The sequence below is a fragment of the Bubalus bubalis genome, chromosome 23, assembly GCF_019923935.1.
Source record: "Bubalus bubalis isolate 160015118507 breed Murrah chromosome 23, NDDB_SH_1, whole genome shotgun sequence".
Classification (NCBI taxonomy): Eukaryota; Metazoa; Chordata; class Mammalia; order Artiodactyla; family Bovidae; genus Bubalus; species Bubalus bubalis.
The window spans coordinates 43666894-43693722 of record NC_059179.1 but is presented as its reverse complement, the minus strand read 5'-3'; the positions used below and the strand labels follow the sequence as shown (position 1 = coordinate 43693722).

Here is a 26829-nt window from a genome sequence, read left to right as displayed (position 1 = left end):
GGCTAGCTGGAACTTCTGGGTGTATCACTTGCTGACTTTTTGCCAGTGAAGCTGCGTGTGGACTTATTTGTTGTCCGAAGTGCTGGCTGTAGATAAAAGAGCCCCTTGAGTGAGCCCAGGAGATATATCCCAGAGGAGGGTGGGCAAGCATCCAGAAATGGGTCATGGACCAGCTCAGCCCAGGCCACTTGGAGAGTGGAGGGGAGAAGGAGGCCTTCTTTCTCTCTCACTCTGGAGACTTCTGTTGGCTCTGGGTTCCAGAATGTTCTGAGGGGTTCGACAACCAGGTCCAGGGACTCCTGACCCTTGGAGATAGGGCAGGGCCCACTTCAGCTGCACCTCCCACCCTGCAGCCATTCTGCTTTGGCTTAGGCCTGGGAGACCAGAAGACCTGCCTTAAAGGACGGCCTGGTCATTGCTCTAAGTGGGGACAAGGAGAGAAATTGAGCTGGTAAATGAGGGAGGCCAGAGGCAGAGGAGAGCCCAAGTCTGCCCACAGTGTGGGCTCAAAAGTATAGCTTCAAAGAAAAGAGGAGGACTTGCCTGGGTGCCCAGACCCAGCTCAGTGGCACCCTGGAATGGCAGGGTCCCAGGGACTGGCAGGGGACAGCCCAACCAAGGGTTGAGGGTCAGGCTGTCCCGGGGTCAGCAGAAAAAGCCCCCAAAGACACTCCTGCCCAAATCCTGGGGCTCTGTGGATCGAGTAGGTTACCTGGCAAAATGTGGACGACGTCACCACCTTAAGAGAGGGGAATTATTCTGGATTATGAGTGGACCCATCCGATCACAGGACCACTTCAAGTAGAGGATTTTCCTCAGCTGGGAGGAGGGAAGCTGTGGCAGAATGGGAGAGAGCTGGGGCCGCTGGAGCGACTCAGCATGCCAGTACTGGTTCTGAGATGCAGGGCCCACGTGGGAGAAGCAGAGAGAGAGGCTGCAAGGAGCTCCTCGCAGACGGCAAGACAAGGCACACAGGCAGCTCCCCGGAGTGAAGACCGGCCAGTGAACAGGACCTCAGGGCTACCACCTCCGGGAACTGACCTCAGCCAGTGCCCGTGTGAGCCTGGAAGATTCTTTTCTGGAGGCCCCACTAGAGAAGGCAGCTTGTGAACCGGAGCCTGGATTTTAGCCTGGGGACGCCCACTCAGATTCTAACCTGTAGACCTGTCCCATAATAAGTATGTATTGTTTTAAACCACTAAACTTGTAGTAATTTGTTACAACCGCAATAGGCAGCCAGTGCAGGCCACATTTCCCCAATATCCGGGCCTGAAGGATGAACACAGAGTTTTATTGGGGGCAGGATGGTACTTTTTTCAAAAGGTAGTGAGCTCCCTGCCGGCCTGGTGGGCCCTGGAGCAGGAATCTGCTCATCTGATGACCCAAATGTGCCCTGTGGCTCCCAGGATGGCAGTCCTAGGAGGCTTCCAGCTCTCTCCCCAGCCAGCAGAGTCACTTCTCAGACCAGATCAGGGCTCCTGGTGGCTCAGAGGGTGAAGAATCTGCCTGCAATGCGGGAGACCTGGGTTCGATCCCTGGGGTCGAGAAGATCCCCTGGAGAAGGGAATGGGTACCCACTCCAGTACCCTTGCCTGGGAAATCTCATGGACAGAGGAGCCCAGAGGGCTACAGTCCATGGGGTCCCAAGAAGTCTGACAGGACTCAGTCTAGCACTTTCGGACAGGAACTTCCAGGGACGCTAGGCCCCGCGCTCACTAACTTGACTCCAAGGAACCCTGGGGACCTGGGGACCATCCACAGTACCTGAAATAAGATCACGGTCAGGTGAGGGGGAAAGGTTTGTCTGGCCAGTGGGGAACGCGTGTCTGGTGTGGAACCAGGGAAGAGGCAGGTGTCAGGAGAGCTGGACGCTAGGCTCGGGGCTCTATTTGCTTTAGGACCTTGGGCCATCGGGGGTCACAGTTCCCCAGCCTGTAAGGCAGCTGGAGCGCCCCTTCGGATGGACACTCCTTGGAATCTCTGGGGAAGCAGGCTCCCAGCACCGGCCGGCTTCTGAGGGAGGTGAGGGGAAGGGGAGCGGTTTGGAGACAGTTAACGGGATGGATGGTTCCCAGGGCCAGCCACCGCGGGGTCGGCAGGAAAGGCAGGGAGGAGGGAAGGGCGGGGCCGGCCCCCCTGCGCCCGCCCCGAGCCTCGGCGCGCCCCTGCCCGCCTGGCCCGGCCCGGCCCAGCCCAGCCCGGCCCAGCCCAGCCCAGCCCAACCCGGCGGGCGGGTCACACGCCGCCGGCCGGCCGCCTCCGCACCCCGTGCTGCTGAGCGCCCGGCGCCCCTGCCCCGCGCCGCCGTCCGCGCCCGCCGCCCGCCCGGCGCTCCCGGCGCCCGTGACCCTGCCCGGGGCGCGGGGCGGAGCGGGCATGGCCCGCCGGGGGGCCGCCGCGCTGGTGCTGGCCCTCGCGCTCCTGGCGGTGGCGCCGGCCAGGGTCGGGGCCCGGGGCGCAGCCGTCGAGGACCCCAACGACGACGTGCAGGAGACTTGGAGCCTGGAGCCTTCCTACGCGCGCCCGGAGCCGGAGCCCGAGCCCTTCTCGCCGCCGCTGCCCGCGGGGCCCGGGGCGGGGGAGCGGGGGCCGCGCCCACCCCAGCCCAGGCCGCCCAAGAAGGCGACGACTAAGCCCAAGAAAGCTCCCAAGAGGGAGAAGTTGGCTCCGCAGACGCCTCGGCCAGGTAAGTTAACTCGCGGCGCTGGGCGGCCCGAGGGGGCGCCCGTGGCCGTGTGCCTGTCCCAGCGGTGGCCTGCCGGGTCTGGGGCGACGGCTGGCTTCCCTCTGCGTGTGTCTGGGATGAGAGAGCCCCACGAACTCCCCCCATCGCGGCCCCCACCTCCTTAGGCACTGACCGCGCGTCCCGAGGCCCCTGTTAGCGCCCCAGAACTTAAACCTGACCAGCTGCCCTTCTCAGCTGCCTGGGGAGCGGGTCCCTCAGCGCCGAGTTTGCGATTTACTGGGAAAAGGATCTTACTGCCTACTTCTTCAGTCTTCTCTCAGGACGTTTTCTTGAGAGTGAATTTCCAATTTGGTAATGTGACCAGTGGGGGTCTGTTTTGGCATAGTGGCCTTCTGGGGAGAACTCAGCTGGCCGGCCCTTCCCCAGCCAAGGTCCCCTCGCAAGCTCCCCGCTTCCTGTTTTCTGTGGGTCCCTTGAATCCTCTGCCCAGGAAGGGGTTAGGATGGCATTGGTTCTGCTGGGGAGCCTTGGGCTGCAGCCCCAGGAGGGTCCGGGCTGCTGGACTTCAGGAAGCCCAGAGGCCCCCTCGGACCCACCCACCCCTCCACCCTTCTTAAACGCACCCCCATGTTCTGCCTGCCAAGTCTTGCGGAAATAGCTTCCATTCAGTTTCTTACACTCTTTGTGAATAGAGGACTTTCTCTTAATTGCCACACATGTCCTGGGCTCAAATTGCAAAGGGCTGCGGTCCTAATATTTCAGGATTGAGGAGTGAGAGCAGGACTGTGGCCAAGCTGCCTTGGAACGGCCTTCCTTGAAAGGAGCTTCGTGCCGGTGGTGGCACCATTACACAGCTCCTGGCAGGAGCGCATCACCTTTGTCTGGTTAAACTCTTCACTGAGGATAGCAGGAGGCCGTGGGGAAGGAGCAGAGGTGAGGGTCAGGAACTCCTAAGTCGTGGGGGCCATCACAGCAGCTACTCTGCACTTACCTGGAGCGGGAGGGGTGCGTCTGACGCTTTGCCTCCCCATGGACTGTAGCCTGCCAGGCTCCTCTGCCCATGGGATTTTCCAGGCAAGAATACTGGAGTGGGTTGCCATTTCCTTCTCCAGGGATTTGAGTTTGTGGGTGACTGTGAACCTGCAGGCCCTTCTGTGAGTTGTTTCACCCTGCACAGAGCCAGCATTCCCCATATTTTCTGGGCAATTATGCCTATTAAGATTTGTAAAAACCACACTGGTTTAATAATAGGAATGGAAGTGGGACAAGGCACTCATATTTGTAGACCATTCGCTGTGACCCTGCTAGGAGTTTTATGGGCAACCATCTCATTTATTTCTTTCACGGGCTCCAAGGGGTGGATATTCTTGTTACTTTGCAGATGAGGAAATTGAGGCTCTGACCGTGTCAGCAGTCTGCTCAGGGTCACTCGCAAGGTGGTGTGGCAGCTTTGGAGGTCCTTCTCCTGTGCTTGTAACTCAAGGGCTTTTTTGTTTGGTCGTGTGAATCAAGCTGGGATGTGTTTTTGTTTTTTAGCATCTGCCGTGTGGTTGGTGCGGCGCTGGGCATGGTGGGTCGAGCTGGGTGGGAGACACATCTGTTAGGTTCAGGTATGTACTGAGGGGTGGCCAGGTGGACGTGGGGGAAGCCCCAGGCTTGACTGAGAGTCCGAGGACTGCACTGCATCCCAGTTCTGGGGCTCAGTACTCAGCTTCTTGACCCCAGCATCTTCCTCCGTACGTGACGGCTGCCTCGCTTTACTCTGTCGCTTGTCCTAGGAGCTTTTCAACAAAAGCTTGCCGTGTGTCAGCTTGTGGTTGTACCGGTCCCTTCTGAGCTGTTTGTTATTCTGCATCAGGTGCCGGGTGAGGCCCTGGGGCAGGGGAGAGCAAAAAGGCCCCGCCCCACTCTCCTGGAACACTCTGGAATGGGATTCTCAGAGGGTAGTTGCAGGTGTGTCAAGAGCAGTGTCGTTGATTCCCCAAACTGAACACAGGTCCCTGGAAGCTCCAGAGACTCAACCTCCAGGCCTGCTACCATTTCAGAGTGTGTTTCTAATAAACAGTTTGGGGCTTTTTAGACTCCCCCCCACCCCCAACTCTGACAAGCAAAATGTGACCTTGATCCAATACTTTTAGCTCTGATTCTCCCCATCCTCATCTTTTTGGCCCTTGACCAGTGGAACCCTCTATCCTGAACCTGAAGTCAGAGAGGTCAGAGAGTCTGGTTAAGAATCACTTTGCTGAGGGCAGTTAGTGATAGTTTTGTGCAGTGAAATTACAGTAAGAGAAAATGATTTTGCCTCCCTTAAGGGGTGGCTTGATACAGGTACCGCTCCTTTCCTGGTGGCTCAGTGGTAGAAAATCCACCTGCCAGTGCAAGAGGCATGGGTCTGATCCCTGGGCTGGAAAGATCCCCTAAAGAAGGAAATGGCAACCCACTCCAGTATTCTTGCCTGGAAAATCGCATGGACGGAGGAGTCTGGGGGGCTACAGTCCATGGCGTCGCAAAGAATTGGACATGACTGAGCAACTAGACAACACCCGTGATGTAATAGAAGCATTCATCTCTGTGTTGGACCATTTCATAAGCAGATTGCAATAGTGTCTTAGGACGGCATTTATAGTATTCTTAGGGGCCACAGTGGGAATGTTTATTGTGAGCTTTTGGACCGGGTGGGTGGTGCACTGTCTAGGCACTGAGGTGGGAGTGAGGGGTTAGATTTAGAGAAGAAGAATGTAAGAGCATGTATAACTGCTCATTGAGAATTTTCTCATGTGCTTTGTCTTCCCAGATGATAAAATATTTTCCACATAGCTTGTATCGTACATAAAGGCTGGGCTCAAGAGAAGATGGGAGGTAGATGCTCTGTGTCTCTGGGTCTAGGGGGAGTCTTGTCTGAATCCCATAGGAAGGTTTACTTAAGGGGCCAAGGGCATTGGGCATTCGATCTTGGTGTGAGTTTGGCTTTGACTCTTGGCTGTTTTTTTCATGCCATCAATGTGCAATGGCTTTCATGGGCTGACATTCTCCTGGAAGTGGCTTAGATAGCTGAATCTTTTGGTTAATTGAGAGTATTGCATTTTTCCATGAGTGACTGATGGATTCCGGAGTAGAGCCCTTATGTACCGAATAGAGTGGAATCTTAAATTTTTTTAAGGTTTTTATTTGGAAATAAGTATAGACAGGAAGGAAATTGTAAAAATAGTGCAGAGAGATCCTTTGTACCCTTCTCCCAACTTCCCCCAATGACAGCATCTTTTAGAACTACAGTACAGGATTTCTCTACCTTGGGAGTATTGACATTTTGGGGTTGACGTGTGTGTGTGTGTGTGTGTGTGTGTGTGTGTGTGTATGTGTGTGTGTTTATGGGGAAGGCTGTCTTGTGCATGGTAGGATGTTTAGCAACATGCCTGGCCTTGACCCACAAGGTGCTAATAACACCCTCCTCCAAGTCGTGACAACTAAAAATATCTCTAGACATTGTCACATGTCACCAGTGGGCTAAGGATCACTGCTATATACAGTATCAAAACAGGAAAATGACATTGGTACAATACTTTTAACTTTCAGAGGATGTGCTAAGTCGCTTCAGTCGTGTCCTACTCTGTGTGACCCTAAGGACTGCAGCCTGCCAGGCTCCTCAGCCCATGCCTTGGTCTCCAGGCAAGAGTACTGGAGTGGGTTGCCATTTCCTTCTCCAGGGGACCTCTCCCACCCAGGGATTGAACCTGTGTCTCTTACGTCTAACTTGCGTTGGCAGGCGGGTTCTTTACCACTAACATCACCTGACATTCCCCAGTTTTCGTGTGCACTTTTGTGTGTGTGCGGGGGTGTGTGTGTGAGAGTGTGTGTGTGTATAGTTCTGCACTGTTTCACATCTATATATTCACAGAACCAACCCCCACCCCATCAGGATACAGGACTGTGGAATCCTTGTCTGTGATTGAGTAGGACTCAGTCTCGTACAGTTTCTGAGGCCCTCGTTGTGAACATCAGCAAATCCCAGAATTTTAGATCTTCAAGGAACCTAAGTGTTCATTGTAAGCAAATTCTTATTCATTGCAAGATCCTACCAGCAGGCTACTTGGTGTTAAAAAACGGTTGAAGAAGACTATTTAGGTGATACTAACTTTAGCAGTTCATGAAGTTGGGCAGGCAGTCTCCTTGTGGGGAATGGCAAAATGGGACACAAGGCAGGAAGTTTTTATAGAACAAAGAGCAAGGAGAAGAAAATAGAAAATATCTGGTTGGCTGGGGTGACACAGTCAACTTTGTTTGGGGTGAGAAGACCCAGAGTTGACCTGGCATTTGGGAATTAACTGGATACTTCTGGTCAGAAAGGGATTGTTAGTGCCAAGAAGTTTATGTAAGTTTAAGTTTGGTAATGTGGCATCGTGGGCAAAAGCAGGCCCATCTTGGGCTTCTACATTGGTCTAGGCGCCTATGTTTCCACTGATGGGTGCTCATCACCTTGAAAGGCTGCCTGTTCATTGGATAAATAGTACTGATTGCTAGAATGTTCTTCCTCACAAGGACCTGGCAAGCTGCTTTTCTCTAATTCCATTTTTTCAACTGTCTCTCGCCAAATTCAATATTTTCTAGACCCCTGCAGTTGGAGGTCCAAAGAATGGGTCTCTGGGCCCCGTTTTCATCATCCCAGGGTGAAGAGTGAGATGCGGGACCACAGTCTGGGCATGCGAGCGGACGTGGGGTGTACTTTCCATGTCATCTCCAAATTGATGGCTTTGGTTTGGAACCATACTCCTCTTAGAGGGAAAAAATAGGCATCAGAGAAGTAAACCATAGTTACATAACTGACTCGACTTGCTCCCCATCCCAAGAGGTCGTGAAAAACAGATGAGTTCATAAACAAGACTCAGTAGGTGATTTGAAGATGTTTTATTCTCCCTCTTCCGTTGGGCTGGAAGTAGCCTTGAACTTTTGGGTTCCTACGTGTTGGTTGCTTCCTTCAAGGGCTGGGGAGCATGCACGTCTGTTGGAACACACACTCGCCTGCATCACACCCATGGCTCTGACCCTCTGTCTCGAGCCCATGGAATTCACAGAGTGGGCAGCGAGCCACATCTATTTGTGTGTCTGTGCCCAGAATTGGCGAGTTTGTACTTTGTCCTGTGTTCTACTCTGGCCCGGGAAGGGGAGGGGCTGGTGATAATCAGAGAGCTGTTATATGAGCATATTTGGTTGTAAACAAAGTCCTTTCTGTTATGCATTGCCAGCTAGTTGCTGGAAAGAGCTTCACTTTTAAGCTTTTGCTTCAGCACCCTTCAGGGCTTCTTGCGCGCTTCGCCCTTCGGTTGGAAATGCCATCTCTTGGGCCAAGCTGGAGTGTGAGGATTAGGAGCATGTGTTTGTAAATGTTTCCCTGCATACTTTAAAAGCAATCACAAGGCTATAGGCACACTAAACAAATAGCAAGAAATCTTTGCATCATGGTATTATATGCTCTCTGGAAGAGTTAAATCCAATTTTTTTTTTTGTCCAGATCAACTTCCTAGAGAATTCCAAGGGAAAGAACTTTTTATAGAAAAGGTCTTCTCATGTACATCAGCAAACAGCTTTAAGACACCACCTCTGTTTCCAACATGCTTTCCAAAGTCAACTCTTCAGCTGGCACATCTCCCCACCGTGCCTGTGGTTGTAGAAACCCAGGCTTACGTGTGGGTGATGAAGGGGCAGACACCTGTGTGTTTGGAGAAGCTGGGTTGGAGGCCTGGCTTCTGAAGATAGCCGTTGTGTTTCCTGTATGCTCTGAGCATCCCTGACTGCCGGGTCTCATGGAGGACAGTGTCTTAGGTCTCATGGCAACAGCAGCCTGGGCCCTGGAATCCAGATTTTTTTTTTCTTTTTCTTTTTTGGCCCTGCTTCATGGCGTGCAGGATCTTAGTTCCTCAATCAGGGATCGAACTCTTGCTCGCTGTAGTGGAAGCACAGAGCCTTAACCACTGGACTGCCAGGGAAGTCCCTGGGAACCTGGAATTCTGAGGTGGGGGTCTTCTCTGGATGTCCCCGAGGTGGCCAGGGAGCCTGAGTTCTCAGGCTTGGCGTCTCCAGCAGTGGCTCTGCCCTCTCTGGCCTTCTGAGGTTCCTCTTGCTTCCTTGGGATCATTAAACCCATAAAATCAGGGTGCCTTGGAATGGCCACGGGAAGGGCTTATGTCCGTAACTGATTGGCATCCCATTGGCTACTGATCTGGGCATCATAGGAATGTCAGAGCCACAAAGGACACCTTCAGGTGTTAATTCAAGGCTCTACGTCAGACTTTTATGGAATACTTGGTTCATGAGAGGCACGTGTAAGGGTTTGGCAGAGTTTGTTCAGGATTCAGAGAGATTCACAATCTGGCTGTGCCGCTCGTGGACACAGGTGACATCTTCACGTCTTGAATTCATCACTGTGACAGGGGAGTAATAACAAGAAGCTTCCCGAGGTGGTGTGAGGTTAGAAGGTCAAGGCACAGCCTCCCAGTCTCTTGAGGGATGGGTGAGAGGCAGCTTCGACCCAGGGTCTCCAGGTGCCCCAGCCACGTTGAGTCCTGATGGCTTCCTGCCAGCATTGCAGCTCAGGTTGTTGGCATCTCCTTCTCCGAGTCTCACTGTCTTCCCTTCTTCATTTGTGCTTCATGAAATAATCGCCTCCCCCGGTCACTCCTGCAGCACAAAGCCTTGTCCCAGGCTGGTTCCAGGCAGAACCCAAACTGAGACTGCAGATACCTGCAGTGCCCCTGGCAGGGCCTGGCACACCCACCTTGCTGCTGTTCTGGGGGTGTCTCTTTAAAGGCTGAGGGCTTCTTACTTGGTTGTAAGTCAGCAAGGTAGCTGCCGCTGCCCAGAGGCTGGGAGGGGCTGTCCCTTCTGCCCCAGGTACCCTGGTGGAGACCAAGTCATCTGAACAAAAGGCCAGCCCACAGAGGGCCAGGGGCTGACTTGAAGGTTTCCCAGGGAAGACAAGGCCGAGTGGGGGATGGGGGTATGGGTGGGAAGAAGCGCTTGCGAGGGATTGATTGGCTGGTTGGTTGATTGATCGATAGACTTTGGTCCAGTCCTGGTTAAAAAAAAAAAAAAAACTTGAGAAATTACACCCGATGCCTCCATCTCCAGCTCAGACCTTCCAGGTCGCTAGTTAACCGAAGCAAGCACATCCTTCCTCCACTCAACCTTTTGGTCCCCAGGCTTTTACCTGATCCCTGGGAAACCTGTTCCCACCAGGACCTTGGCTCTCTCAGGTTTGGGATCTGAAAGAGGGCACAGGGCAGTCCCTGCCCCGTGTCGACCCTTTTCCTGCTAACAAACACAGGGAGCTCCAGTTTCTAACCGCTTAGTTTGGGTTTTTCATGTCCTCCTGCAAGATCCTCCTTGGTCCTGTGGTATTTGAGAAAGTGAGATTATCGTCTGTCACAGTGCAGCGAGGTGGCCTCTCTGGGAAGCTTCGAGAACCCTCAGTGGCATGGGGCCAGGACCTTCCTCCCCTGGTGGGGTCCTTCCCGAGAGCTGGTGAGGGGCTCAGGGCTCGGGGCTGCATCCTTCAGGAGAGAGAGAGAGTGCTGATGCTCCCGGGCTGGAATTTCCTGGGGAAAATGCAAATATGCAGCAAAGAATTTTTTCAGTTTCTGGGGCTGCTACTGTAAGCTCCTTGTATATTGAGAGGGGGGAATATAGTTTCCTATCAACCAAGAAGCTTGATATTTATCACCATGGACTAGAATAGAATATGCAGCCCCCACTGGCAATTCCGTTTGCTACTTTTAAGGAATTCGGTTTTGTCATGCAGCCCAGATGGAGATGTTGATTTGGCTCCGGCTCCTCCTCTGAGCACTATTTCAACTTCTCTCCTTTCATCTCTACAGACCATATGCTGCCTTTCTCGCTGCAAGAGAAGAGGTTGGGAAGGGCCTAGGCCTGGCATAGGGCTCCCACTCTGCCGCCTCCTGGCTCTCTCAGTGACCTTGGGAGGGTCTCGTCTCCTCTGAGCCTCGGTGTTCCCATCTGTAGGGTAATGTTCACAGCAAGCTTCCTGCCCTCGATGGGTATCTGCCAAGACGGAATGTTTCCAGTGTGTGTCCAGTTGCTCAGTTGTGTCCGACTGCTTGTGACCGCATGGACTGTAGCCCATCAGGCTCCTCTGTCCATGTGATTATCCTGGCAAGAATACCAGAGTGGGTTGCCCTTTCCTCCTCCAGGGCATCTTCCTGATCCAGGGATCCAACCCACATCTCCTGCGTCAGCAGGCGGATTCTTTACCGTTGAGCCACAGAGGAAGCCCTAATCTATGAGAGGATGCCTTGTAAATTGTGACTCATGGGCCACGTGTCGGCTGTTACTTGCCCAGCCACTGGGATGGTGCTCTGTGACCGTGGGAACTCGGGACTCATGAACAATGAGAAGAGGGAGGTTGTCTTTTATTCACTGGTCACCGCCGGTCAGGCACTGCCCTCGGTGCTTGGATATATGGCGTCCGTGTGTGCCCCATGACTTCCAGTGAGGCAGGTAGCATGTCTCCTTATTTCACTGATGAGGGAATGGAGCACAGGAGGGGAGAGATGGGTTCCTTGAGGACACATGTGATCGGTGCAGTGGCAGAGCCTGTCTGCCTGGGGCTGGAATCACATCTGTAGGTAACTATCCCAGAAGTAGATCTTCCTAGAGAAGGTGGCAGGGGCCCTGCCTGTTTCTGCTTCTTTGCCACTCCCTGTGGGGACTCTGTTTCCCACATGTTGATCTCAGGGGTAACAGGACATCTGCCCCACGTCTGGGCCGTTCTTGGCTTCCCAGAGCTGAGTGCAGGGCGAGGGTCCAGCCCAGGGGAGTGAGGCTGAGTGTGTCTGCAGGACCGTGTTCTCTGACTCTGTCTCCCGTGTTGTCCGCTATGGCCCCAGAGAGGGTGACTTGGCAGAGGGAGGGCCTGCGATGAATGTCTGGCTTCTGGGAAATGTTGGATGGAATGTTGTTCCCCAGAACTTTGGCTTTTTCCTCTTACATTGTGTAAAACTCCCCCGCCGCCCCCTCCCCTGCCCTCGCCAACACCATTTTATCTTTCTGCCAGATCAGACTCTTCCTTTTCAAAAGTTATGGCGCCCAGTTTTCTAAACAATCAAGATTTTTACCGACTCACCATCAGGCTCTTTCGGAAGAAATTGTCTTTGGAGATCACTGGCTGTGACATCCCTCCCCACGAGAATGGGACAGATGCCAGGTGATATCAGGCTGATGTCATCAGCTGTACTCGGGTTGGCAGCCTTCCTCCTCTGGCCTTTCTGAGTGTTTTGGTTTTTGATTTCCCTGACCCAAGGAGGACTCTTAATTTTGTGACTTTTTTTTTTTTTTTTTTTTTTTAGCTTATATTACAAATGAAAGATACGCCCAGCAGGTATCACCCAAGAATATGATGGAGAGAGGATTGCCCTTGGCCAGGCACAATGCACCCTTGACTTTTTTGATGATGTTTTCTTGATAAATCTCTCTTCTCTTTTTTGGTGACTCTAGAATTTAATCTGAAATGACTTCATTAATTGGCACAAACCACTTGATGTTTTTGGTATTTCAGCTTGTTTCTTAAAGTCCAAACTAAGTATCTTTCTCCATAGACCTTCCCCTCCCCTTATTTTTGCCTTGTTGGTCATTCACTGACTCATCATCATTCATGATCATTTGTTCATCACAGGCTTAACCAGACTCTGGAGGGAGAGCATGAGCAAAATCAGACGCAGGTCCTGCCCCCATGCACAGAACAACATGTGTTGTATGTGTGTGATGATGTTATCCCAGCCCGGGGAGCAGACCTATAGCGGGGGCTGCTGACACCCACCCCCTCCCAGGTCCTCTTTCCCACCCAGGCATGCCCCTCCCACAGCTGCTGGGGCTTGGCTGTGATGACTTACAGCTGCTCCCTTCTCTGGAGCTTGACCCTTGGAAGGTGACTTCTCCCACCCCCAGTAGATCAGTCTGTAGCCAGAGACCAGCCAGCATAGGAAAGGTGGCCCCTTGTCTCACGGTGGGGACCAACACTCTGTTCAGTGTCAGCTCCAGAGCTCCCCGTGGTGTCAGGCTGAGTCAGATTCTCACTGGGAGCCCAGCCTAGCTTAGCTCCTTCCTCTACCTCATCTTGCTTCCTCCCATGTTTTCTCCTTAGACACCCCCTCAGTACATTACATGCACGGAACCCCTGCCTCAGGCTCCGCATAGAAGCAACTTGACCAGATACAGGTGCTGTCAGAGCCCATCAAAGGAGGCAGTGATTTAGGTGGGCAGTTCAGGAAGGCCATCTCAAGGAGGGCATGGTTGAGCTGGGATTTGCAAGATCAGAGGAAGTGAAATAGGTGGAGAGTGAATGGAAGGATGCTACAGAGGAGAAACAACATATACTGAGTTCTGGTGGATAGAAAATATGATCTGAAGGCTGAAAAGAAGCTGGTGTTTGTGAGCAGAGAGAGAGCCCCTCCAGGTACTCAACTGGGGCCTTGGAGAGAATTAGGTGGGAGGAGCCCAGCATGGTAGGAAATCTAGCTCCAGGCTCAGAGGCCTGAAGTTCCAGCTGCGTTTTATCTATTTTATCAGTTAAATGTAGTGTTACTCTTGGAGTGCCAGGGAGGGCCAAAAGTGCCCCCACAGGACGTTTTGCAGCCTCTGAATAGCAGCCACCTGCAGATGTGCCTTGTTTGTTACCGTGTTTATTTCCCTGGGCATTCACCATAACACACTTCCTTTCCTGTAACCACCAGCCTCTCAGAGTTCAACATGCCATCACTAGGGTCTGGGGAGGCAGCAGGTGGAGATGGTTGCTTTGCAGGAGAAGATGGTAGAGTCTCACCATCCTGGGATGACTCTGATATATGGGAAAGTAAAGGCATCTCTCTTGCTCTCTCTCTCTTTTTTTTTTTTTTTAAGGTAAAAATATCAACAGAAAAGGCATGAGAACCAAGAGCTCTGAGAAGGCTGCCAGTGATGATCATGGCGTCCCCCTGGCCCGTGACGCTGTCCGAGAGGGTGAGTGAGGTCCTTGATGTGCCTTCTGCCCCAGCTCAGTCTCTGGCCCTGGGAGGACACGGGCCTGGACACAGTAGCCAAGTTCTGAGTGGAGGGGGATGGGCCTGGGATCTTCTGCCTCTTCTGAACCATTCGTGGGTGAGGAATGAAGACATGCACATCCCTTCTCTTCTGCGTGTACAGTAAACTGCACAGTCATTGAGTAACTCAAACTCATCAGCTTGACTGAGGTCATTTCTGAATTTCCTGGAGCTCTCGGTTGCCTTCCCTGCTCTTCCCTCACCCCCTCTCCCTTGAAGACAACCTCATTTCCTCTCCTGTGGGGCCTCATAGCTGTCCACAGCCTTGTGTGTACATTTATTATTGCCCAACAAAACCCAGAGCCTCCAGGGTCAGAGGTCAAATCTTCAACTCCCAAAGCACGTGATGTTAGGCCTGGTGTTTTACAGTCATGCAAAAATATTAGTCCTTCAATTACTTACTTTCGGATAGTCAAAGCCATTCGTTCTAGACTCACAGACAAGCTCTGGCTAATATTATTATTATTAACTATTACCATTGTTGTATCTGTTACTGTAAATTATGGTATTTCCGAAGACATTTCTGCTGACATTAGTGATACTGAACATGTTTTAAGCACTTAATTAAGCTCTCAGTAATTGCTGTGCACTGGGCCTCTTACCTCACATCTCCTGATGTCCCTCTGAGTATTGTGGATAGTCTTATTATTATCGTTATTATTACCATCATCATATCACAGATGAGGAAAATGAGACTCAGTAATATGGGTCATTTGCCTACCGTTATGTGGCCTTCGGTTTGTAAAACAAGGATTTGAACTCCAGATTTTCTGATTCTAAGCATTCTGCTTAGCAGCACAGCTGCTTGACATATATAGAGCATTTCACAAATTTACATTTATAGAGGCAGGATCCGATTTCAGCTGCCATGTGAGCCCATAAACCGTGTAACAGAGTTGATTGTCACAAAGGGAATTGTATGTTCCCTTAGGCACATTGTGATGATCTGGGGTTGGGTTTCTAACCAAGAATTTGCCATCAAAGAAATCATAGATAGGACTAACAGCACATCCTAAAATAAAAACAGAAGCTCCACAGCAGTGAACTTCTGCAACCACTTAATATATGGGAATTCTATTCTGTCGTAAAGTGGGCGGGCGAGCCCTGGGCTCATCGCCCTTGGGAGGACCCAGCCTGTCGGGAGGGTGTGTGGAGGACTCAGGGGTGCTGGGGCTGTGTTTCTGTGGGTTTGCCCTGAGAGTGGAGTCCTTTGGGGTTTCCACTCAGTGGGTGGTAATGAGACTCCCACGTTGGGTGGGCCTTGGCATGACTTTTTGTCCCTTGGCCCCAACAGGCTGGTAAAACACCAGCTGCTTCTCCAGATCACAAGCCACGGGGCCAGAGGGGCTTCTGGTCTGGCCTTCCCTCTCTGGGTTCTGTTGCTGTCAGACCTGGGACCAGAGAGCTCTTTCTTGTCTTGTTTATTCTTTGATGCTTTCAAAAGTATTTTAAAAAATATTTTTCCAGATTTATTTTTTAGTAGCTTTACCACAAGGGCTGGTTTGAATTATCATATTTCTTCATTACCAGAGTTGGAAGTTGTTATAATTTCGAAAGGCATTTTCACAAAGATTTTTCTTTTTCAATTTATTGAATCGAAGTATAACTGATTTGCTATGTCGTTTGGTTTATCATGTACAGCAAAGCGATTTTATACATACATACACACATATATATATCTTTTTCATATTCTTTTCCATTATGATTTATTACATGATGCTGAATATAGTTCCATATGCTATACAGAAAGACCATGTGTTTAGAAAGATCACTCAGAATTTTTGAAAAATCTTGCTTTGTTGTTTATCACAAAGACTTTTCAAGGCCCATTTCTGTACACAAATACATGTACACACACGCACACACACACACAAACACGCACACACTGAAGTCTGAACTTGTCCCCTGTTGGGCCACACGCCCATTCCCTGTCTCCCACTCTGGACGACAGGATTGTTCCCCTGACCTTAACCTCAGAGCCCGGCTGAACAGTTGGGACCCCGTTCTCAAAGGCAGCCTTTCTGGCTCTGATTCACTGAGTGTCCTAGATGTGATTTTGGCCTATGGACTTTATTCATAATGTTCTTTTATTAAAATGAAATTGAGAAATTGAGGAAAACCCTGGAGGGAAGAGAAGCTGCAGGGGCCCTAATGTGCAGATACAGGAGGGAGAAGGATGGTGATGAGGGGAGGTCGTGTGCAGGAGGCAGGTGGCACAGCCATTGGGGAACATGCGTCTGGACCAGGAGGGGTCACCTCGAGGTGGAGCTGGGCAGAATAGGGCCTCAGATGGGCAGCTGGGTAGGCTCAGGACCCCCCGTCCATCATTCTCTCAGCACCTCCTCTGGTCGTGCTGAGGCCTTGCTGGAGATATGGCAGAATAGCAGGGTAAGGAGGATGGTTGTCATCTACATCATGTCCAAGGTGGCAGGTGGAACAGATGGCATTTGCTTCATTTTCAGGGTGGTGGGCAGAGCAGATATTAAGCACACTGAGCTATGTGAGTGGATGGCATCAAAGGGCTCGGGTGAGATGTGGATTTGAAACCACACAACCCAGATCGGGGCTTGAACCCACTGTCTTTCAGGTCCTGTCTCAGGGCTTAATGAAGCTCAGGTTCTTTACATCTCATCACAGAAAGAATTCAGTGAGAGACAAAGCGATAGGTAAGAAGTAGATTTATTTAGAGAGACACACATTTCAGAGACAGAATGTGGTCTCTCAAAAAGCGAGAAGGGCTTTGGGAGGAATACCCTGCACAGACAGAGTGTGGGCCATCTCAGAAGGCGAGAAGCCCCAAAATGTGGGGTGGTTAGTTTTTATGGCCTGGGTAATTTCATAAGCTAATGAGTGGGAGGATTATTCCAACTGTTTTGGAGAAGCGGGCGGAGATTTCCAGGAATTGGGCCAGCCCCCACTTTTTGGAGGTTTATGGCCGCCTCAGAACTGTCATGGCTCCTGGGTTGTGTCATTTAGCAACTAATATGTTACAGGGACAGGCTTTCCTGGTGACTCAGTGGTAAAGAATCTGCCTGCAAATGTTGGAGACGTGGGTTTGATCCCTGGGTCAGGAAGATCTAGAGGAGGGAAAGGCTACCCACTCCAGTATTCTTGCCTGGAGATTTCCATGTACAGAGGAGCCTGGTGGGCTACAGTCCATGGGGTCGCAAAGAGTCAGACACAACTTAGCAACTAAACAACAAATTACAAGGAGAGTATGATGAGTTTCAAGGTCCTCTGGAAGTTGACTTCTGCCATCTTGTACCTAGTTGGTTCTAACCAATTTTTGTCGGAGAGTCCCTTCTTCTGCCAGGAGGTCAAACCAGTCAGTCCTAAAGGAAGTCAACCATGAATATTCATTGGAAGAATTGATGCTGAAGCTGAAGCTCCAGTACTTTGGCCACCTGATGGGAAAAGCCGACTTACTGAAAAAGACACTGGTGCTGGGAAAGATTGAAGGCAAAAGGAGAAGAGGGCAGCAGAGGATGAGATGGTTAGGTAGCATCACCAACTCAATGGACATGAATTTGATCAAAATCTGGGGGACAGTGGAGGACAAAGGAGCCTGGTGTGCTGCAGTTCATGGGGTCACAAAGAGTTGGACATGACTTAGCGACTGAACAACAACAATGGCTATGTCATTCTCTTAAAGCTTGTGCCCTGCTCCCTTCCCTCCTGTTTCGGACTCACCCTGAGAGAGTCTTAGTTTTAAGGGAAAGATTACGTACATGGCTGTCACCATGACTAAGGATTAGCGTCATCTGTGGCAAGTCTCCAAAATACATCTTGGATATTGTTCTTTAATAGCATATGCAGTGGTTGAATTACTGGTGTAGTCTTCTCATCTCTATAAATCTACAGCCTTTGCCATATGACTTTTCAACTTCCTTTGTAAAAGTTGAAAGCCCCTTGATTGTGGGCTGTCCATGTTCTTTGTGGAGGCAAATAGAATAAGGTGGACTGAAAAAGTGCAATTCTGGGCTGAGTGCTTAAGAGACTTTGCTCGTTTTCATTTTCTCCTTATGCCCGGCCATCTCCATGAGAAGAATACACACATCTAGCCCACGGGTCCAAGGAGCCTAGGAGATGAGTGAAGCAGATCCGGGCCCAATCTGCAGCCTGGAGCTACCAGCTGAGCCCAGCTGATCTGAAGGCAACTAAGACACAAGTGCTTCCTATGTGCCCCTGGGAGTTTGTGTGGTTTGTTACACAGCAGTAGCTGGCAGATACAGTAAAGAAGATCTGCATTTTTTAAAAAGTTGCATCGTGCTCTATTGAATGGACGTTCCATAAGTTATTTGAACTCTAGGTGATGGACATTTAGATTGTTTTCAGTATATTGCTACTGAATGAGGAGTATTGCAATGAACTTACCGTGCATTGGTTGCAGAATAGCTCCTTGGCTGACATTCAGAGCCCACCATGATTTGACCTGTTTCTGGCCTCTGTCTCCCTTTTTTCCAGCCAGATAAGAGCTTGTTTTTCAGACATGCTCTGTGCTGAAAGCTCACTCATGTGTTTCCTCCAAAGGGAATTGGGCAGGCATCTCAGCTGGTGATGGAGAAGCAGCTTTGGGGTCAGGCTCTACCCTCACTGGCTGTGAGGCTCTGGGCTAGTTACTATCTCTATGACCCAGTTTCCTTCTCTGTAAAGAGGGGATAATACCTCCTTTATAGCATTTTTGTGGAGATGAAATAATGTGTGCAGAGTGGAGCATACACAGTAAGCTCTCACAAAACATTAGTTGTAATTTTTATTTGCTGTCTTGGGATTTTTTTCATGCCTTAGTTATAGAAGTCGGCAGATATTTTTAAAGGATCATAAATATTACACACTTTATTGGCCAGCAAGCAAAGTCGAGACTATTATGTTGTTATTTAAATAACCATTAAAAAATATAAAAACCATTCTTATCTCGCAGGCCATACAGACACAGATGGTGAACTGAATTTGGCCCTGATGAGGACTGTAGCTTGCTGGATTCTGCCTCAGAACTTGTTGCTGTTGTTCACTTGCTCAGTTGTGTCTCACTCTTTGGGACCCCATGGACTGTAGCACGCCAGGCTCCTCTGTCCTCCACCATCTCCCAGAGTTTGCTCAAACTCATGTCCACTGAGTCAGTGATGCTATCTAACCATCTCTTCCTCTGCTGACCCCTTCTCCTTTTGCCTTCAGTCTTTTCCAGCATCAGAGTCTTTTCCAGTGAGTTGGCTCTTGGCATCAGGTGGCCAAAGTATTGGAGCTTGAGCAGCACTCCTTCCAGTGAATATTCAGGGCTTATTTCCTTTAGGACTGACTGGTTTGATCTCCTTGCTGTCCAAGGGACTTCTTAGAACTTGACAGTTGTGCTAATGCTGACTCCAGGAAGCCCGTCCTGGTCCCCTGTATTTTGCTTTCCTGTATCTCTTCCTCATGGTCCTGGTCCTCTCCTCTCTCACACCACAGTGATCCCTGTGCCTGACTCTTCTGTCCTGGGAGGCTGTGAATGCTTGTGAGCAGGATCTGTGTCTGATTCAGCTAAGGCTATGCCCAGTGCTGGAAGAAGCAACTGTTGATCAGAATGCTGTGCTTAGTTGCTCAGTCGTGTCTGATTCTTTGCCACTCCATAGACTGTGGCCCACCAGGCTCCTCTGTCCATGGGATTCTCCAGGCAAGAATGCTGGAGTGGGGTGCCATGCCCTCTTCCAGGCGATCTTCCTGACCCAGGAATCGAACCCAGGTCTCCAGTGTTGCAGGCAGATTCTTTACCGTCTGGGCCACCAGGGCCCGCACTGGGTCGCAGCTAGTGTTCAGGGGTAGAAAACAGGTGTTCCATGTATGCTGAAGCTGACTGTCCATGGTCCACATCAGCAGGACGGGCCCTGCACAGGAAGTGCTCTTTGATCTGTAGGAAAGAAGCCTCATTTCCCACCATGATGGAAGTAAGATGGTTTTGCAAAGCAGTACATATTGTGAATGGAGCACCCTCAGCGCTCTGCCTTTGGTCTGGGTTGGGTGAGATTTGAGGCCTCTACCAGGTACCACGCTTAGAGATTGTGTGTGTGTGTGTGTGTGTGTGTGGAACTTGAGGATTTTCTTTGTATCACAGACTCATTGGAAAAGACCCTGATTCTGGGAAAGATGGAAGGCAAGAGGAGAAGGGGACGACAGAGGATAAGTTGGTTGGATGGTATCACCAACTCAATGGACGTGAATTTGAGCAAGCTCCAGGAGATAGTGAAAGAAAGGGAAGCTTGGCATTCTGCAGTCCATGGGGTTGAAAAGAGTTGGACGTGACTGAGCAACTGAATAATAAGAACAAATTTAAAATTGTTTCGTCTTCATGGAGAATTGTTTTTTTCTTCTATTGTGTATTGACTTTCTTTAAATGGCTACTTTTTGACTTAAAAAATCTATTTTGTGTGACATTAAAGGAACTTTTTAGCAATTTAGAAAAATCTGTTTAAACTTGGATTATCTTTCTAAAGACCTGGAACCATGTAGGAATATGGAATGATCTGTTCCTTGAAAGTATGAAAAAATTAGGCTGTAAGTTCATCTGAGCTGGACACTTTCCAGAGAGGAAATTCTTTGATAATACTTCATTTTCTTTCATGGTTCTTGATCTATCAGGTTTTCCATTCTTTTGTGTTTATACTGGAAGTTTTATTTTTCAAGATAAAATTTAATATATGAAATTATATATATTATATTAATGTATATTTTGAACTTTGTTCACTTATTTTGGAGCAGTTTTTTCACAGTTAGAGAAGAATGAGAGGAAAGAATTCCCATGTACGTCCCCTCCAGCTCTGGCTTCTATTATAGTAACACCTTGCATTCATGTGGTACATTTGTTACAGCTGAGTAGAGTACGGCACTTAGTGGTCAAGAACGCCCCTGCCAGTGCAGGAGACTTAAGAGTCGTGGGTTTGATCCCTTTGCTGGGAAGATCCCCTGGAAGAGGGCATGGCAACCCACTCCAGTATTCTTGCCTGGAGAATCCCCATGGACAGAGGAGCCTGGCGGGCCACAGTCCAGAGGGTCGCACAGAGTCAGACACGACTGAAGCAACTTAGCACACACCCACCTTCTTATGAGCTAAAGTCTGTAGTTTGCATTAGTGTTTACTCTTCTTGTTAAACATTCTGTGAGTTTGGACAAAGGCATAATGACAAGTAACTGCCATGTGTAACGGAATAGTTTCACTGCCCTGGAAGTCGCCTGTGTTCATCCGGTTCATTCTTCCTTCCTCCAGACCTCTGGCAACCCGAGTCTTCAGAGATTTGTCTTTTCAAAAATGTCATGTGTTTGGCCTCATACAGTATGTACCCTTTAAAAAGTGGTTTCTTTCATTTAGCAATTTGCATTTAAGGTTCGTCCATGTCTTTTCATGGCTTGCTTGAGAGCTTATTTCTTTTGATCATGGAATAATATTCCATTTTATGGCTGCACCACATATATTTCTTTATTCATCTGTTGAAGGACATCTCCGTTGCTTCCAAATTTTGGCAATTAAGAATAAAAATGCTATGAATATTCATGTGCAGGTTTTTCACTTGAGCATAAATTTTCAACTCATTTGAGTAAATACCAGGGATGGTGACTGCTGGATCACATGATAAGAGTATGTTTAGTCTTATAATGAGTTTTGTCCCTTCTATAGTACCCTGGTTTACCAAAAAAAAAAAAAAAATTCAGTGTTATCTCCCTCCCTTTTTTTGTGTATTTTCAGGGTTTTTTTTTGGTCTATTCAGTATGCACTTTACACGTTTGTTACCACATCACTATCACTGGTATAGTTTTCTGCAGTGGTATTTCTGCTCATACTGCTTTGTGTAGAATATTTCCTACTTTTATTGTGAAATAATACATACTTACGGAAAAAGTCCACTAAATATATGTTCCATTAGCAAATATTTATAAAACCAATTCCTATGTAACCATCACCTGGCTCCAGAAGTCAAACCATTGTCAATCTCCCTATCCAACATTTAACCCTTCAACTTTAGAGGTTACCCCCATGGCCAACTTTGTTAACATTTCCTCAGCTTTCTTTATAGTTTTACCACTTATATTTGTATTTCTAAATTGGTATGTTTGACCTGTTTTTGAAATTTATCTCAGTGAAATCATACTGTGTACATTTCTATCACTGTTCCGCTTTTTTGGTTCATTCATTTTTATTCCATCATAAAAATAGTCAGCAATTTCTTTATCCATTTTAATGCTGAAGGACATTTGACATGTTTCCGTTTCTCTCTTTTATGAAAAGGGTTGCCAGTGAAAACTCTTACACACACATCCTGGTGCCCGTGGGCTTGAGTTTCTCCTGGTGTGTGTGCAGTTAGTCATGGAAAGGCTGGGTTCAACTTGGCTGTTGAACAAATGCTCAGTTGCTTTCCTCACCGATCATTTCATCCTCGTTTTCCATCAGCATGGCGTGGGTCCACCATGGTTCCACATTCCCAACAACTATTGTGTGATCATACTTTAATATTTTGCCAGTCTGTTATTGTTTAGTCACTAAGTTGTGTCTGACTCTTCTTTGACCCCAAGGAACATAGCTTGCCAGGCTCCTCTGTTTCTGGAATGCTCCAGGCAAGAATACTGGAGTGGGTTGCCATTTCCTTCTCCAGGGGGTCTTCCCAACCCAGGGATCAAACTCATATCTCCTACATTGCAGGCAAATTCTTTACCACTGAGCCAGCAGTGAAGCCCAGTCTGCTGGGTGTATAATGGTAATGCACTGTGATTTCATTTCATTTCCTAAGTACTAATGAGTTTGAGCATCTTTTCATATATTTATTTGTCATTTAAATATCTTTTTGGATGAAGCTCCTATTCAATTTTTTCTTATAAATTTATCCATTCAAGTATGAGTTTTGACTTTATATTGTTTGTCCCAAATATATTCTTTCTTGTGTGGCTTAATTTTTGTTCCTATGGACTCTTCTAATAAATGGAAATTCTTAACTATGATGTAGTCAAATATATCAATCTTCTTTATGGTTGCTACTCTTTATATTGCTTTCTAATGCTTTCTTATACCTTTTTTCTCTTTCTCATTCGGGAGTGACTTCACTTTCACTTTTCACTTTCATGCATTGGAGAAGGAAATGGCAACCCACTCCAGTGTTCTTGCCTGGAGAATCCCAGGGATGGGGGAGCCTAGTGGGCTGCCATCTATGGGGTCGCACAGAGTCGGACATGACTGAGCAACTTAGCAGCAGCATACTTGGAATGGATTTTGTTTGTTTGTGACATGAGATTGAAGTTCAGTTTAATTTTTTTCTTGTAGGTACCTAAAGGGAATAGTCATTCTTTCCCCACTGTTTCACAGTGCTACCCTTATGTGCTGGATATCAAGAGTCTATATATGCTTGGCTATGTTTTGGGGCTCTCAGTTCTGTTTTTTATCATTAATTCATTTTTATACTCATCCATAAAATATCTCATTATTATAGCTTCATAATAAATCTTGATAACTGATAGAGCAGAACCTTGTTATTCTTCAGTAGTTTTGGTTACTCTTGATTCACTGAGTGTGTGTCTGCACACAGATACTTGCACCATCTAGTCAAGTTCTTTGGGCTTCCCTGGTGGCTCAGACAGGGAAGAATCTGCCCGCAATGTGGTATACTAAGGTTCGATCCCTGGGTCAGGAAGATCCCCTGGAGGAGGGAATGGCTACCCACTCCAATATTCTTGCCTGGAAAATCCCATGGACAGAGGGACCTGGCAGGCTATAATCCATGGGATGGCAAAGAGTTGGACACGACTGAACAACTAACACTTTCACTTTCACTTTTCCAGTCAAGCTCTTTAACACCTTCCCTGGAATTTAGACTCGAGTTGCATTAATTCCAGAAAATCAGTTTGGAGAGGATTTACATATTTACATTGAGTTTTCTAACCCATGAACATGATATATCTCCTTATTTCTTAGATCTTTTAAAATATCTCTCAATATATGGGTCTTCCATATTTTTAATAGATTTCTTCTTAGATGCTCGTCTGTGATTCTTTTAATTTCAGTTTTCTAATGCTTTATTGATAGTGTTACAGGAGTACAATTGATCTTTGAATGTTGATTTTATACCTGGTAACCTTGCTAAAGTCTTATTGACTATAAATTTACTTGTATATTAACTTAGATTTGGGTACAAAAATCAGTATATACTAAATAATGACAATTTTCTTACTCTTTTCCATTTTTAAAGGTTTTTATTTATTTTCCCCCTACTGCATTGGCAAAGACCATAGTTCAAAAATAGTAGATCTTTCTTTGTATGTTTTAATTATGTCTTTGGATTTTTAGTTTTGTATGTATTTTCCCCCTAGCATATCTTTTTTTTTTTGGCAAATGCAGGCCTTGTCTCTTGCACTATACGTAGGATGAACAATTTATGGGAAAACATTTTCCTGGTTATTACATCAAATCATATTATTTCTTTTGGAGTTTCTTGGATGGTGTACCTCTTTTAATGTTCTTCGTGTGGAATTTTTGTTCTTCACAGACTAAAAGTTAGTATTTGCTCTTCAGTTAGCTTCAAATGAAGCAGTATCCAGTCGGATTTCCTTCCCTGGAGACAGTCTAAGCCTTTCCTCAGATCTGGAGACGTTGGCCAAGTCAGCGTGCAGACCCCCAGTACAGTTTCCTCTTTCTAGCAGCCTTTTCTCTTTCACATACTTTTGCTCTTCTGTGGTGCCAGCTTCTTCCCTCACCGCTGCTTCATAGACAGTCCGACCCGATGGAATTCACGGGGAATTACAGCCACCTCCATATGCTGTTATCAGTGTTGTTCTTGTCCCCACACTGTCAGACCATCTCACCTGCCCCTGCATCCTGTCCAGTTGTGTTTTAAGGATTTCTGATCCAACAGTTGTGGAAACTTGGCTAGGGGGCGAGGTGAGCACTTGGCCACCTCAGAAAGCCACATCTGGGCTTTAGAGATAGGTGTCTGATTTTCTAGTTGCTGCAGACCCTGGGTTTCATGAATAGAGGCATGCAGGAGGGTTGAAGGGCTTTTCTGCCCTTCTTCTGGTCATCTCCATTTTTTTTCTCAGTTGTCTCCATTGCACTCACATGTGGTGAATGTCCTTCCACCTCTGGCATTAGGTTGAAGCATTGTTGGGGGTCTTTCCTTATCTGCATCTTTATAGGTTTTTAGGATGGGTTTGGGAGAGGTTGCAAAATTTTAAGCTAGAGTTCCCCAAAGTCTATGATGCCTGTACAGTGACTTTATCAGTAAATAACCCTGAGCACATTACGAAAGGTTTTTCCTTTTGACATCCCTTAAAAAACTTTTTATTTGAAATAATTATAAACCCACAGGAAGCTGCAAACAAATGGGCCTTATGCAACCTTCAGTGTTGACATTTTGTGTAACTGACACAATAACAAAATCTGGCCGTTGGCATTGCTACAGTCCACAGAGCATGTTCCGACTCTGCTAGTTAATCATGTGCACACACACGTGTGTGCGCGTGTGGTCCAGTGCAGTTGTGCCGTGTGTACTTTCACTGAAGTGAATGCCGCAGATCCAGACAGTTCGTCACCTTAGTGCTTCCTGGTGCCGCCCCTGTGTACTCCCCTTCCTCCCCCAGTCCCTGACTCCTCAACCACTGATCTGTGCCCCCTTTTTGTAATTTTGTTTTTTTTAAATAATGTTAGATAAATGGAATCATATAATATACAGCTTACATTTTTTTGGGGGGTATCCTTTCAGCATAATTGTGAACTGGATACATAGACTTCAGTTCAGTTCAGTCGCTCAGTCGTGTCCGACTCTGTGACCCCATGAATCGCACGCAGCACGCCAGGCCTCCCTGTCCATCACCAACTCCTCAGACTCACGTCCATCGAGTCAGTGATGCCATCCAGCCATCTCATCCTCTGTCGTCCCCTTCTCCTCCTGCCCCCAATCCCTCCCAGCATCAGAGTCTTTTCCAATGAGTCAACTCTTCACATGAGGTGGCCAAAGTACTGGAGTTTCAGCTTTAGCATCATTCCTTCCAAAGAAATCCCAGGGCTGATCTCCTTCAGAATGGACTGGTTGGATCTCCTTGCAGTCCAAGAGACTCTCAAGAGTCTTATCCAACACCACAGTTCAAAAGCATCAATTCTTCGGTGCTCAGCCTTCTTCACAGTCCAACTCTCACATCCATACATGACCACAGGAAAAACCATAGCCTTGACTAGACAAACTTTTGTTGGCAAAGTAATGTCTCTGCTTTTGAATATGCTGTCTAGGTTGGTCATAACTTTTCTTCCAAGTGAGTGTCTTTTAATTTCATGGCTGCAGTCACCATCTGCAGTGATTTTGGAGCCCCCCCAAAAATAAAGTCTGACACTGTTTCCACTGTTTCCCCATCTATTTCCCCTGTTTCCCCATCTATTTCCCATGAAGTGATGGGACCAGATGCCATAATCTTTGTTTTCTGAATGTTGAGCTTTAAGCCAACTTTTTCACTCTCCACTTTCACTTTCATCCAGAGGCTTTTTAGTTCCTCTTCACTTTCTGCCATAAGGGTGGTGTCATCTGCATATCTGAAGTTACTGATATTTCTCCCAGCAATCTTGATTCCAGCTTGTGCTTCTTCCAGCCCAGGGTTTCTCATGATGTACTCTGCATATAAGTTAAGTAAGCAGGGTGACAATATACAGCTTTGACGTACTCCTTTTCCTATTTGGAACCAGTCTGTTGTTCCATGTCCAGGTCTAACTGTTGCTTCTTGACCTACATAAAATGCATAGAAAGATTCATGAAGATTGAGGTTTGAGAAATGCTTTTTCAAACCAGTAATTTCTTTTTTGGCTTTATAAGCAATATGTAAAGAGCAGGCTATTAATTTTCCATGACAGTGCAGACACATGATTGTTAGTTCTGTTGGATTGTAATACACATTCATTCATTTACACAGGAAACATCAATTGGGCTTTGGGATTCAGTGATGAGAACTCACAGTTTCTGCCCTGTGATATTCAGTGTGGTTTGTACCTTTTTTAGGATGAGAGGGGTAGGTGTTGGGAGAGGAAGTCTCTGGAGGCTTTGCAAGTGGGGCCACCACTGATCC

At 48.0% G+C, this 26829-nt stretch overlaps 1 protein-coding gene and 1 long non-coding RNA gene across 4 annotated transcripts in view; one reads left to right on the top strand and one right to left on the bottom strand.

The window, feature by feature from the left end:
- Nucleotides 1-2337: 2337 nt before the first annotated feature.
- The window catches only part of CPXM2 (carboxypeptidase X, M14 family member 2), a 132257-nt gene continuing 107765 nt past the window's right edge, over nucleotides 2338-26829 (top strand). The window contains exons 1-2 of one of the 3 annotated variants that reach the window (XM_025273867.2): nucleotides 2338-2686; nucleotides 13592-13690. In XM_025273867.2, the coding sequence (XP_025129652.2) occupies nucleotides 2377-2686; nucleotides 13592-13690 (409 nt within the window). In that variant the 5' untranslated portion in view covers nucleotides 2338-2376. Of the gene's footprint in view, nucleotides 2687-11047; nucleotides 11195-12612; nucleotides 13149-13591; nucleotides 13691-26829 lie in introns of those variants that run through there. The other 2 variants (XM_044934902.1, XM_045164101.1) reach the window with 2 other exon arrangements.
- Nucleotides 12323-12726, bottom strand: LOC123331300. Its single transcript, XR_006547831.1, has 2 exons — nucleotides 12586-12726; nucleotides 12323-12381 (listed from the first exon to the last, which is right to left on the bottom strand). It is a non-coding gene; the product is annotated as an uncharacterized LOC123331300 (long non-coding RNA).